Here is a 14,669-nt window from a genome sequence, read left to right as displayed (position 1 = left end):
TCAAATTAGTTTTGAGTACTAAAAATACCTAGACAGAGGTGGAATAACAAAGGGACAATATCCACTGTGCTTATGAACAAGATAATGTGCCTTCCCTGAGCAATTCCTTGCATCAGCATAAAAGAGTAGTACAGCAGGGATGTTTGTTTCATGAAAAATATAGTATAAAAAAAGGTTTTGTATATAGGATGAAGAGGACTGTTCATAAGAAAACTGCAGAATACAGAGCCAAAGAAGGACTTTCCCTATCTCCTGGGAGTTACCATATTCAAAGTACAACACACAGGCTTGAAAGTACAGCATGCATTGAGTAATCCGCTCAGGAAATTCCATGCAGGACTTGAGCTGTGCAGTTTTGTCTGAAGTGTAAATATCACAGCTTGGGTAACAGGATTTTTTTCTTTTTTTAAGGGGCAAGAAAGAGCAATGCTCGAGATGGATTGCTATGTCAAAGCTGGGACTGTGCTCTTCCACTGGCAAACTGCTGCCCTGCAGCTCTAGCACCAGAAGAGAAAACAATCCTGGCTGCAAACCAGCTTCTGAAGAACACAACTACAAACAAGGGGTTCCTCTCCTCCTCTCCATAAGGTAGTGTTGGCAAATATGCTATTTCCAGAGCTTAGGTTGTTGTCACTTAAAGTTGACAACAGTTACAATTAAGATCACAGAAGAAAGGACAAGCAACAATTAATAGATTCTTCATCAAGTTGTTCTTTGCCCTCTCATTCTCCTCAGCTCTACTCACATCTTTGCTGCTTTGGTTTCCATTGCTTCCTCAACCATAAAATACATTTTCAGCTGCTACAATGTATACACAGTTCCCACAGGCAGCTAAGGGGACAGAGTACAAATTACGTAGGAGCTCTCAACAAGCAGCAGGGACTCTAGCATTTAATTCCTTTACTATTTCAGAGTGGTCATTTGCACCTTTTTACAAAAACTTTGAAATCAAAGGTCAAATCTTCCTTTATAAAAGATTTTATACTTGAAGACTCAAAGGCGTTCATATCCTGAATGCTAATCCCTTCTCCTTGTGTAAATCAACAGCTCTAAAATACTTATTCCTAAGCTAAACACTTGAAACACCCTTCTTTTGAAAAAGGGGTTCAAGAAAAAACAACAACCCATAAGAACATTAGAAAAACCCCATTGCCATTTGCTTTCCAGAAACAGCAACAGGGCCTATTTCAACTGTCTTAAGCAGGACTGCAAAAAGGTTCCAGCAAAACTCTTCTACCTGATAAAGTTTTTGGTAGTTCTGTTTCTTTGCTCTCCCAAAGCACTGTGACACCTGCTCTCTGTAGCCACACAACTGACATGATCTTTCCCTCCTCCCACGAGGAAGGAAGTAAAAGCTTTTCCTGAAGTGGACACAATCCACAAGCATGACATTTTTGAAAAGTAGTTTTGGGTATGTTGAAGTGCATCATCCATTTAAGCAAACTGCAACTTCATGACCTATAATTCTACTTAAATACACAGTGCAAAAATACAAGATGAGCCTCATTTTCCATTTATTTCAGGAAAATTAATTATAAGCAGCAAGTTATGTAACCTTTAGAGGTTGAGAATTATATTTTTGCACTGCATCATACAGCATTCCTAGATTTAGGCACTCCATTACGAATACCACAGCTAATCCTGAATGCATTTGAACTACATTTAAATGCAGCCATTTAAATCAGTTTGTATATCTAAATGCAAGAAGAACCAACCCCACTATACTACTGTCACAGAAATGCTGCTCCATACTAAATATTTTAAGATGTAGTCAAAAACTGTTTTGTTTGATCATTCACAAAAATGAGACTATAAAAAATCCTTTAACCATATCAGCATATCATATTTCATTATAAAATAAATACAAACCAGTTTACATACAAAAGCAGAAACATACAAGTTTAGCACTGAGCTGATAAGGTTTGCCAACATGTTTTCGAGCAGCATTGATACAGAATCCTGATTCACAGGGAAAAGGTACAGTGAGAACCTTACAGGTATCTAATCAAGTTTGTACAGAAGAATCTGAAAGTCCAGATATTCTTAGGTAGACAGAGCTGTGCTTATTCATAAACTTCTTCAGTGCCCGAAACTTTTTCTTCTGATCTTTACAGCCTTGGTGTGAAACATATTTGAAGTACTTGCAATCTAACACGAAAAAAAAAAAAAAAGTTAAAAGTTATACTATGATACAGGTCAATGAAAAATGTTCATTAAAAAAAATGGTAACTTACATACAAGCATTTCAACAGAAGTTTTACAGTAATATTATAATCCAAGATAGGCACATTAGAGGCACAGCTGCATTTTTAAATAATTAGTCCTCACTTGATCCACAAAACATATGCTACAGCATATGTTTCTTTAAAAACAACAACAACTTTCTAATATATCTGAAGATTTCCAACGCCTTTCCTATAAGTCTTTATTTTACACCAATAAGCACAGATAGGTTCATTTAAGAAAGTTGCAGCTGGAATCACATTACTAGTCACTTAGAGATAAAAGCCATGGAGACATTTGATAAAATTTAACTGAAAACAAGAAAGCTCGACATAAGAAATTATTTTATGAAGTCCAGAAAGTATCAGTTATAGCAAAACTGACAAAGAACAAAGTGACCATCCAGGAGCCTAAACCTGTGTACAAGCCATGCCCATTTTCTCACTCTCAGTGGCCACTCAACAGCTCAGTGGCCACTTCTTGGTTTGAGCTTCCACTTGGTTTTGTCAGTGTTTTCAAAGAATGCTACCAAGGAGGCCATGATCATCATTGACCTTCCCACCAAACTGCTGACAGTTTACATTCAAGGCATCCTTCCTCCTCCTCCTCTTTCTTTTACAATAGTAAAACATACTTATGATCCTCAAGCACTGGCTACTCCCCAGTATTTGTTGGGACACCACCTAGACGGGCACCCAGCAACCCGCACATGCCTCTGTACACTTACTCAAAGATATGTTGGATATTTCTGAAATTGCGGTTTTTCAAGGCTATAAACAAGAGCAAGATAACTAGTGCTATGACTGCTCAACAAGGCCAAATAAACTAGAAGTTTAAACCAGGATAAAACAAGTTATACAAAATATGTTTTCCTGAAAAAAACATCAAGCCATTCTGGATACTTTTCTCATGTTTAGCTTCAGAGAAGCCAAGCTTCCCTACAAGCAGGAAACAGTCTTTCTTCCAGGTAGTAGATCAGATGCATCCCATTTCATTAGGGTGAGAACTAGATGATATTTCTAGAGTGAAAAGGAAACATTTAATATTACCCTTTCCCAGTAAGATTCCAGCCACCAGAGCTTTTTCATATGCAAGGCTTTCATTTTCCTGCCAATTCCGCTTTGCCAAGTAACGGCTAAAATGGAAGGCTGGCCACCAGTCCTTTCTGGAGTTCCACTCCTGCTTGAGCCACTCAAGATGCTTCTCAGAGCTTTAAAAAAAAAAAAAAAAAAAAAAAAAAAAAAAAAAAAAAAAAAAGGAGAGTGATTTTTATAATTGGATCGCTACAAGTCTCAGCAACTGCTAGCATAGATGCACTGACCGTGCACTGCACTCAAACACTGAACTAGGCAGAAATGTGCCTTTTTCCTTCTTCTTCCTGGCAATGAGGTAGAGGTGAATTTTAGCAGTCTCTAGACTCTACAGTGACACACATTATGGTGAAACAGAGTAGCTTTTGATTTGTGTGCCAGTTAGTCAATAGTAACAAGAAAGTGTGTTCACATTTGTCAACAAATTAGTGTTTTAATTTTTAAGAGTATGTAGATTGGAAGACTAACTTATCCAGAGACTTAACTTATCCCAGTAACTGTTAAACAATAAAGACTTTAAACTGAGCATTGCAGAAATGGAATCCTAACTACAATATGAAAGTGATATTCCATAAATGAGCCAGATACTTGATATATTTTAAGATACTCTGAAGATATATTTTAAGATACTGTCTTCAGACATAAAACTGCAAGTAAAGAGTATCACACAATTTTTACAACCTATATAAATCAACACTCTTGGCGTTAAATTATCAAGTTCTGGGCCTTAGTCTTGTAGAGAAGGAGACAGAAAAAGGGCACAATGGGTCAAACTAAGTACTGAATTTAACGCAAGTATATACCTTTTTTTTTTCTTCCTCCAAATGAAACGGTTGCATGTTGTGTAAAATAAACTCTAGACATTAAAGGTCTTGCGGGCATGAACTGCCAGGAGTTGGCTGCCACTGGAATCCACAATTGCCAGTGTCGGCCTGAACCTGTTGGCTCAGCCTTTGATACTAAACTGGCTGCATTCTTCAGCAGGTACCACTGTCACTCAAGGAAGAACACAACACACCAGTCTACACGGTGCCAGCTGTGCCTGTGTTTTCACCCAGGGATTCTCATGCACAGGAGACATTCAGAAGAGCCAACAGCTCTTCCTCCCACACCCAGAAGAAGGAAAATGGTGATACCCAAACATCTAAACAACTCCTTCTGCAGAAGCACAGAGTCTGGTTAGAAAACAAACCCCCCAAAACAAAAACACATACACACAGCCTTTCACAGAGTGGTTGAGGGTGGAAGGGACCTCTGGAGATCGAGTCCAACCCCGCTGCTCAAGCAGGGACACCTAAACGCACCTAAAAAGCCCAGGACTGTGTCCAGACAGATTCTGAACACCACCAAGGAAGGAGACTCCACAATCTCTCTGGGCAACCTGTTCCAGTGCTCCGTCACCCTCAGAGTAAAGAAGTTTTGCCTTGTGTTCAGAAGGAACTTCCTCTGCCCACTTTGTGCCCATTGCCTCTTGTCCTGTCACTGGGCACCACTGAAAAAAGTTTGGCCCCATCCTCTATGCAACCTCCCTTCAAATGTTGATAATTTAAATCCAGAAGTCTTTAGTAATATTTCTTCTTTCCTACCCATAAAAGGGCACTGCAGCCAAGCACTGCCACAGAACTGAGCAGCCCAGCTGACTCTTCTATTCATCAGCATGGAAGGCAAACGGGTAACAGATCACTTGGTCAAGTGCCTGAAGGTGGAGACCAGACACGCTCGAATTTGGTTTTAGTACTTTTCACGAGATGCCATACTTACATTGTAATTTGCTTAACTTGTCCTGCCAAGCAACTCCATGCTTTGACATTTTCCTTCCACCCAGCATAATCCAACGCTGCAAAAATAACCTCTAGCCCCAGTCGACGTTTTTTTCTTTTCTCTGAAATTAAATTAGGCTGAATTCATTAGTGAGCATTCACAAGCCAAATCTTTCACAATCAAATTCTTTCACCAATCTGCCAACTTGCGGCAACATATAAGGTTTTAAGATAGTCAACTTGCAATATAGCGTAACAGCATGGAAAAAGTCTCCAATTTGGAAGACATTTCTTGAAGGTAAAATTCCCCTAAAGAGAACAAAGATTGTTCTCTGATCAATAACATTGAACTAAGTTATAAATCCACAACAGCAAGTCTGGCATTCAGATTATGGTACCCCCATTTTTTTTGATATCTTAGGTACAACATTTGCCTTAGATTAGTCTGTTAGTTTAGAAATGCATTTGTTCAGATTTTAAGTGCTTACTGCAGCAGTCTTTATGATCTGAGAGTCAGGAATTTTTTTTGAACCAGATGTACTTTAAAGAGGAGACAGAAGGCTATAAAATAATTTCAGAATATTGTTTGATATCAAATTAACATTAAGGAAAAACAAGTGAAGATATTTAAAGGCTTACTTGACTTTTGAAGCATGGCATGAAAATCTATCATTAGTTCATGACAAGGAACAATATCATGCAAAATCTGGAAAAAAAAAAGAACAGAAACACTGTCTTGATATAAAAAGATTTGAAATTTATCTTTGTCAGGTATAATCACAGAATGGTTAAGGTTGGAAGGGACCTCTAGAGATCATGTAGAAGCAAAAGCTTCAGATTTTTTAATTAGAAAAATTAAGCTATCAGGTACCTTAGCGTCTTTATATACATACATATATATATATACACACACACACACACACATATATATTAAAAAGGCAGGGGGGAGCATTTTGCAACTCTGACACTATCCTGTGACCTGATAGATGAAATACCTCGTTTGGAGTCAAGAAAGCTTGCACATAACATACGTAACATTCTCCAAAGCAGCCCAAATCTATATCCAGTATCACTTTCAGAGGTTGGCATCCTCTCCTTTCTAAGTCACTTCAAGTTCCTGCTTACTGCTACTCTGTGCACTGAATAATGGGTTTCTGGATCTCTCTGACCAGTTCTTTGATTTGTCATTATCTTGTAAAACCACTGCTGAACTCTGGGAAACCAGAGCTTGATTTCCACAAGTACAGATTCAAACTCTCAACTTTATGAAGCTGTGTTAAAGCTTCCGCCCTAGTGAAAATATTGACAGTATTTTAGTGCCATCAAGTGGCAAAAGTGAAAAAGTTGGCAAGAAGTTACCAGGATCAGTGAGCAAGTACAAGGACAGTGGGAATTCAAAAGCAACTATATAGAAGCTTAAATCAGCAAGGTCTTGTCTGCCAAAAGTCAGCAGGAACAAAGGTGTTTTGCAGTTTAAACACATGGCTCGTTGAAAAACAGCAGAAAAAGGAACTGTTAGACAACTGAAGAAACCAAGTTCAAACTGTAACACAAACGAACACATGTTCAGGACTGCTGACGGGCTTCTGGACCATACAAACATCCTCTCTGAGCTTAGAATTATTGACTTAAAGAAGTTCTGGTGTGTCCACTTGCTCAAGCAGAAGAGAGTTGAATTCAACTAACAAGGAAAGGAAGATAGTAATGGATGCAGCTGAACAAACATCCAGACCACCATGCAACATGAAGGACCATTATCAAATATATACCTTGAGCACAGAGATCAATGACTTCTTTGGTTCACCATGTCTCTTTAGGAACTGATAGAGGTAAACGTGAGCATTTGGATTAGCAGGAAACTTTGAGTTATAGGCGTATTCACTTAATACTTGGCGGGCTTCCTCATGGTCCCCATAGAACTCCAACATCTGAGAAAAAATAAGTTTGTCAATCATTTACCACAAACTGGAAATGAAACTCTTGCAACTAATTTTAGGTTGTCAGAACTGTCCAGTAGCAGAGCCTGTACCTAACAACACAATGTATTAAAGCAGAATATGATAGTCTGTTTTAATTTTACTGGTCCCCATCACTACTGCTGTTATCATATGCAGACAGAAATTCACAGAGACAGCTACAAGAGAGTTCCTCTTTAAACATTTATCTGTTTGAGAACTATCATCACTTCTTCACAGAGAAAAGCCAGCGCAGCAGCCTGCCATGTCTTTCAAGAGAAAGGACAGTGAGAGAACTTGGCAGCTATCAGCATCTATAGTTGTGGTAAGAGAAGTCAGAGCTTATCAGTAATCACAATTATGAAATAATTTCAGAATGGTGTTAAGATTATTTTTGTTTCCTGATGAGATTTTTTAAGCAGATTTTAAAAAATTGAGGGATTGCATGCTTGGTGTCTTTAGGGTGAAGTATAGTCAGAAAAAATAAAAGTCCTTTCTCATTGCCCTGCCAAAGAATCAGTGCTCAGAAATTAGAAATACAGTTGTGCTCCAATTTCTCTACAGGAATTATATAAACATGTCTGCAAGTGGTTTTCTTCTTATTAGCAAGGCACAGATGAAACCCTCTTTGTATTCTATACAAGCTCTAAATCAAAGCTAGTGAGATGCATGCACTAGATACTAGGTTTTTAAAAGTATTTTACTGTCACCCATGTATATATAGCAAAATGGCAGATGTATCTTACTCTAATTTTTAACTATCAAACAGGGAAAACTAAGATCTGCAAAAACACGCTCTTACATCTACATAGCATTGCACAAAGAAATCCCAGACTCCAGGTATTTGAATGATCTCCTTCAAGCTGACTGCTGCTTTCCGGAAAGAATTGTGCATCTCCTGCTCAACAGACAGGTCTTCAAATCCATTCTTATCTACCAAAATATGACAGAAAGCCACAAAATTAACTTTGTTAATCAAGAGTTTTCTTGAAAAATGTGATAATCTCAGGTGTAACACGTTTGCTAAGCAGGGACTCCACTCACAGAACTTAATAAAGGAATCAAAAACAGAAAAAGAAAAGAAATCCTTAGAACAACCTCTCAGTATTAGGACAACAAGAAGTTTCCACATTTATATTTGCCAAATTTTGACTCATGAGACACGAGATGCACTGTGCCAATACACTACTAATACAAGACCTATAAATCAACAATGTTGAATTTCTGATGGAAACAAGCAGAAATCCAATGTAACTAATACACAGCCAGCAGGTACCTGCAGGGTTAGAGGCCATGGCACAAGCTGCAACCCACACATCGTTAGCTTTAAAAAGAAAGCCCAAGGTTTTTTGTTAGCACTTAAAATCCTGGAAGCAGTCACAAACCTGTACACATCCAGGAAGAAGCTTCTGCTATGGACAGAAACATTCTTTTTCACCATAAAAGAACTGTAAGAACTGTGATAGTGGGAGGGAATGTTACTTTGTTTCAGAACATTGCAAGACACTTGGAAAAGTGCCAAGAAATTTGATGGCTGGTGTGTCTTCCCAGCACCACCATGACTCACAATTCAGCATTAAGTACCTCTGAACTTTGAAGTTCCTTTGGTATCTCATTACACACACTAAGGGAGAAAAGCAGCCCATGTAAAAGGGGAAAAAAAAAAAATCTAAATCATGGTGCTCACCAGAACATGCAAGTTGAAATTTAGAGCTCAGTACGGAAGGCAATACTAGGACTTACCATACTCTAACAGGACCTGCTTTTGCTTAGACCAGTTATAGTAGTCCAACAGTCCTCTGTAAGCCTGAATGAGCTTCATTTCTTTATCCTGAGCTGTTGTTTGTTCTCCAAACCTCCAGCTTTCTGCCAGGGACAAGCTCTGGTAGGCTTCATCTGTTCGTCCATTACAAAGGAGGTGAAAAGCATGCTCTAGACAGACCTACAATTCAAACAGTCCACACCACAGCATTTCACATCCCAAATGGAGGGCTACTTGACCATGCAGCTAAGTTCCACACAGATGGACAGGGAGAAAAAAGAGCCTCACTGCTAAAATCCATATAGAGAGAGTATTCTGAACACACTGTTAGTAACTTAATTAGAAATGCATTTTACTTGTATCCTCTTATCCAAAGAGTGTCTTTACAGGGAATTTTGGCAAAAAATGCAGGAATGCAAGAATAGAAATGCCCCTAGGAAAGGTGTGGGAAGGAGTGCGCCAAGAACCTAAGCACTTTTTATCAGTTTGCAGTTGCTGGGAAAACACGTGAAAAGAACCTCTGGGATAAAGTGTGTCCCTGGGAAGCCAGAAGGCTAAAATGTCTGCTAATGTGCGAGGAAGAAAGTCACTGACTCAGATAGTCAATAGTACTTAATCAAAAAGCAGTTGTCTCAGTTTGCTTCTCATTACTCAATGCTGCATCTACCTTAAAGGATCCAGAAATGAGCTAAGGAAATCTTGTCAGGTTCACACTTGCTGAATTTTTCATTTGATTACTCGAGTGCAGCACACTTGAAAGGGGGATGCTTTTCTACCCTATCACATTATCACACAATGGATAAAAGTCTGAGCCTCATATTGTTGAAGACCTTTGCCAGATGCTCTGCACAAGAGATTACTCAAACTAATATGACAAGAGAGGCAGAAACATTATCACAGATGAGAAACAGTCAGGAAGACCAAACAACATTATGTTTGAATGGAGCATCATGGACAAAGAAACAACAGCCGCATGACACGAGGGTCCACTGCATAGGGCCTACTGTTTTACACAGATATCAACTACTTGGGAAGCAAGTAGATAAGGATGGTAAAAATTTAAATATAATTATGTAGTTTAGCCAGAAGCACAGGGGCCAAACAAACACTACAAAGAAAACTCTGCGTATATTAACAGGCAATTAGATGTTGCTGATAAAGCTGGGGCACACCTGAAAATCAGTTTATAGATGTTTCAGATTAATTAAGGGATCTAGAGACCACTAAGGACTAACAATACGCAACTGGGATCAAATACACAGACCAGTAGGTATAGAATAATGTCAGAGATTGTAATCTGTGTTACAGTTGCATGATGATTTTTACTCTATTGTCAGTACTATACCCTAAAAGACACAGAATTTTCAGAAACAGTAATATTCAAATAAATGTTTAGATAAATATTTGTGGCAAGTCATCAAACCTGCATTAAGTACGCTCTTACCTTCAAATATCTTTTTACTCCTAAAGTTTTCATCTGTTCTATGAAAGAGTTGAACTCTTTCATGTTGCTATGTGAACAGTGGCACAAAATTTCTGTTCCTATTCTCCAAATCATCTATCGAAGAAAGGAGAAAAAGATTCAAAAATAACTTATTACAAAAATGGAAACAATCACTATACATGCCATTTTATCAAGCTTGTAGCTACTGTAACATATGGACAAAATATGCATTTGAATTGCAAATTAAAAACAGAATACTAAGTATTGTCTACTGATATAGTTACTTACATGACTATCTACTACATTTTTATTACCGTTCATTGAGAGCTTCACAATTGCTCATGAGAAATCCAGCACTACAGCAAAACATAAGAAAAACGCATGTCAGGAGGTTCTCCCTCCCATTTGGTAACCCAAAAAGCTTGTTTTGCTTTGACACAATCCCAGTGAAGTGCAGGGAATACATAATTCATTTTACAATTTAGCTTGATCCCTTCCCTCTTGTTGTTTCAGTACCTGATTGGAGTCATGTAGGTAATAGAAGAGCTAGCAGAGACCTAAATGTGCTGCTAACTTTCAAACAGATTCTGATCTATGGCATGGCAGAGGCAAAAACATTTATTGCTTTTGCAGTTCAGAAGACTACACTAAGATAACTCTTGTTAGACAACACTGATGGAATTAACTGTAGAAAGCCCAGCTTTCATCTGCTGTGGCCCTGGCTTATGTTAAAAAAAAAAAAAAAAAAGCCTGAAAGTCCAAAAGTTCTGCTGGAACTTAAAATTTATTAGCAGTGAGGGTGACAGAGCACTGGAACAGGCTGCCCAGAGAGGTTGTGGAGTCTCTGCCTCTGGAGATCACCAAGGGCCGCTTGGACGCAGTCCTGTGCCATGTGCTCTGGGTGACCCTGCATGTGCAGGGGGTTGGACTAGATGATCCCTAGAGGTCCCTTCCAACCTTAAGGATTCTAAGTTGAGAGAACTTTTCAAAGACACTGAACACACTTTCGGGAAGGACATCAGAAAGCACAACAATTTCTCAGCACTGCTGAAAGCCCAGCAAGTCTGCAGACGCCAGCTTGAGAGGCCTTTAACGAGTAATCTGGCAACACACTGCCTTGAACACTACCAATACGAAAGTCTGGTGTACTCTGCATTCTGTCATCCAAGACCTTCCTCTTCTCCACTAGCACTGAAATAGCTGCTTATACTGACTGTTTTCCCCCTTCATAGCATCATGCTCACATCCATACATTCTTTGTTATACCTTAACTAAGAATAACGCAAGCTCTGAAGTACTATAGATGCTTCTTGCAACTATTTTTTCCAGCTGCAAAAGATCCCCAATAAAGAAGGTTGAGTTCCTTACCTCCGAAGGACCCATATATTCCGTAGAAAAGTCTTTCTCCAAGGACTCAATATAGAAGGTCAGAAACTCTGCAGCCCGCTTCCATTGCTTTTGTAACATAGCATCCTGAATGTAATTTAAACACATGTCCTTGCTCTTCCAGAAGTCTAACTTGTGTTTGTGGGAAATGGCTAAAAATAAAGAAACAAACAGTCTTCATCCAAACAATAACATGACTACTACTTTACCATGTCTCTCTCTTCTTGGTATAAAAAAAAAAAAAAAAACAGACACTGTAGAAACTTATATACCAATGAAGGTAAAGGCACCTACTTTCTGGAAAAAAAATAAACAAACGAAAAAGACACCGATGGGAGAACAACACATTACGATCAAAGCGGGAAATACAATAAAAATTGCATTTTTACAAGCAACACAGAGATGAAGGCACTTGTGAAATTGCCAAGGAATAGCTGTTGCATACAACTTCCCTAGAGGTACTAGAAAAATATGCTGCTTGGTAACTTGATAGCCTTTTCCAATTCTGAGGGTTCAGGATGGGGGAAATGGGGACACATCTCTCCATTTATTCCCAAACTGACCTTGAGATCCACTTTGCTAAAGTGTCACACAAAGAAACACGCCCCAAACACTAAACAATTGGTATTAAAAACAAAAAGCAAAGCACTAAAGATACCAGGAGCAAATTATTCTCTTGTGAATACAAAATGGTAAACAGGCCTCTTAGAGCTTCTAATACTGAGCCATAGTGTCTCCACACTTGGGCTAACATTTAAAGTATTTCTAACTTAACAGATTCGAGCTGCTTAGAGGAAGGAAAAAAAAAAACACAACAAACAAACAAACAAACACCCACCACAGTGAACATTTAAAGATTAAATATATTAAGGGCAACTCTTAACACATCAGCTGCTGAGAGGTGAACCGATTCAGGCAGATTTGGTGCAGAGGCTCTGCCAAGTGCTTCGCCGCACAATTAACGTGAAAAACAAGCACGCTGCTGGAGGTTTTCCTCCGGCTGACCCCGGGAGGCAGCCAGGGCCTGCGGGCGGCGGGACGCGCGCAGGGAGCCGCGGGGCGGCCGCGCAGCTCCGCGCTTACCCGGCCGGTAGAGGTGCGCGGGCAGCAGGGGCAGGTGCAGGGCCGGCAGCAGGGCACCATCCACCTGCGCGGCGGGGGGCGGCGCCGCCCGCTCCTCCACAACACCGTCCATAACGGCCGACAGCCCGGCCGTTAACGGCGCCGCCGCGCGAGCCGCCCGCACGTGACTCCCGCGTGGCTGCCGGGGAAGCACCTCCGGGGGGGCGGCGGCCATCTTTGACCCTGGCGGCTGACTACGGGGAGAGCGGACTAGAGGTTTAGCCAGTCTAGGGCAAAACGAGCAGTACCGGGAGCGCTGCAGCCAGGTCGAGTCAGAAGCGGCAGTTTCCCAGAGAGGCCGCTTCTGACTCGACCTACTACCTAGGCTTCGCAGAACACAGCTTCACCGCCATTTATTTATTTATTTATTTATTAAAAAAAAAAAAAAAAAAAAAAAAAAAAAAAAGCATGCGCACTGAGGAACTTGAGCGCCTGCGCTGCCATGATGGAGGGGGGAATGGCTCCCGGCGCCTGCGCAGTGGAGGCTCCTTCCGTCTTTCCTAGGACCCTTCTTCGGCCCTTGGTGCTATCGCAAGAGTGAGGTTTGCGTCCTGTGCTCTTGCGAATTAGGCCTAGGATTTCCATTCATAAGTATCTCGTACGTAGAGTTAAAGTTATTCAACCAACTTAACAATAAACCTTAATTATATATTTTCTTTTTCTTTCTTTGTCTGCACCTTGTACGACTTGTCTTGTTGATCATTGGTGTTCCCCAAGTGCGGAGTGCATCCTACAGCGATTCTGCTGTGCTTTTAAACGAACACCCTGGTTTCAGTGTTTGGCTTTGCCCACGTTATTTCTGAAAGTCCTCATATTGCTTAGAAGCAGATACATTTTTGTTGTTGTTGTTGAACTTTTTTTCTTTTCTATTTTTCTGCATCTTTGCTGATACCTGTGTGAACCTTGCCAATTGTTTTTGTTTTTGCTTGTGGGTTATCAGTTTTTTTTTTTTTTTTTTGGTTGATGGGTGCTCTAGTGTAGGCGAAATGGGAAAAAAAATGCTTTGTAACTGTGAACTTACAAATCTACAGATTCCTTGTATGCATAAGGGGCAGATGGGACTGCTCTGATACTTAAAATGTAATACATAGATTTGCAAGATTGGGGTTGAAGACTTGAGGAAATCTTGCCAAAAGCATATAAATTTAACTGGGTACTCCAGTGTCACACATTAGGAAAAGCTGCATACATATCATTGCCATGAAATAATTGAAATAGTAGGGAATTTTGGATGGTTGCAATGGTGAAACCATCTTTATGTATTGACAGCAAGCTATTCAATGTTGCATAACAAGGGCAATGACTCATGCAAGAAATAAGTGATCCTGTTTCTCTTCACATCTCATTTTTCCTGTACTTGCTTTTTATGATTACAGACACCGTTACTTTTTATCTTGGTCTTTTAATAAAGATAAGCTTGGCAACCTAGTACTAGTAGGGAGTTATCCAATAGCTACACCTGCACAAGGAAAGACAGGGATGGGAATTAAGCCACAATTAATTTTCATGTCAACAAATATCTTTGTGTTTCATTCTTAGTCTCATAGATTGTATGAATTGAGTTTTCCAATGTATTAAAGTCTTCTAATTTTGCCACGTTTGTATTTTGAGTAAAAACTGTTTTCATGCTTGGAGTCGGCTCTTAGAGGGTTCACTTCAAGAGAACTGCAGCCAGCAGCTCAGGCTGGCTGCGGGCCGTGAGGAAATCCACGCTCCAGCTTCACGGGCCGCCCTCTCCGCAGCGCTTCGTCAGGCGGGACTGCCTCGTTTTTGGGATGCGCGACACGCACCTCCGCAAGGGCGCAGGGATACGAGGCGGCATGAGGGAGGCGCCCGTTGCTGCCCTCCTCGCTGCCACGCGGGGGGCGGAGGCGAAATGGCGGCGTGGGGCGGGCGCAGGCGAGATGGCGGCGGGAGGCAGGGCGG

The 14,669-nt window shown here is 40.3% G+C and overlaps 1 protein-coding gene across 1 annotated transcript; it reads right to left on the bottom strand.

Moving 5' to 3' along the window:
* Positions 1 to 1,850: 1,850 nt before the first annotated feature.
* TAF1A (TATA-box binding protein associated factor, RNA polymerase I subunit A) lies at positions 1,851 to 12,818 on the bottom strand. The gene is made up of 10 exons (XM_088525997.1): positions 12,705 to 12,818; positions 11,604 to 11,773; positions 10,236 to 10,349; positions 8,773 to 8,971; positions 7,832 to 7,962; positions 6,844 to 7,002; positions 5,714 to 5,780; positions 5,076 to 5,196; positions 3,273 to 3,433; positions 1,851 to 2,148 (listed from the first exon to the last, which is right to left on the bottom strand). Exons 1-10 carry the CDS (start codon positions 12,814 to 12,816, stop codon positions 2,006 to 2,008), a joined length of 1,377 nt encoding a protein of 458 aa, XP_088382123.1. The 5' UTR covers positions 12,817 to 12,818; the 3' UTR covers positions 1,851 to 2,005.
* Between the last annotated feature and the right edge of the window lie 1,851 nt (positions 12,819 to 14,669).

This window comes from Tinamus guttatus, unplaced genomic scaffold, assembly GCF_059628265.1.
Source record: "Tinamus guttatus ecotype Peru unplaced genomic scaffold, ASM5962826v1 Tinamus_guttatus_pri_ptg000241l, whole genome shotgun sequence".
Taxonomy (NCBI): Eukaryota; Metazoa; Chordata; class Aves; order Tinamiformes; family Tinamidae; genus Tinamus; species Tinamus guttatus.
This window is presented reverse-complemented; position numbering and strand designations above follow the sequence as displayed.

Excerpts from the sequence above, each read along its gene's own strand:
- TAF1A (XM_088525997.1), bottom strand. The coding sequence starts at position 12,816 with ATGGACGGTGTTGTGGAGGAGCGGGCGGCGCCGCCCCCCGCCGCGCAG. Across the intron at positions 11,774-12,704 it reads CGCGCACCTCTACCGGCCGG|CCATTTCCCACAAACACAAG; the intron begins GTAAGCGCGGAG and ends CTTTATTTTTAG. Across the intron at positions 10,350-11,603 it reads AATATATGGGTCCTTCGGAG|ATGATTTGGAGAATAGGAAC; the intron begins GTAAGGAACTCA and ends TTTCTTCGATAG.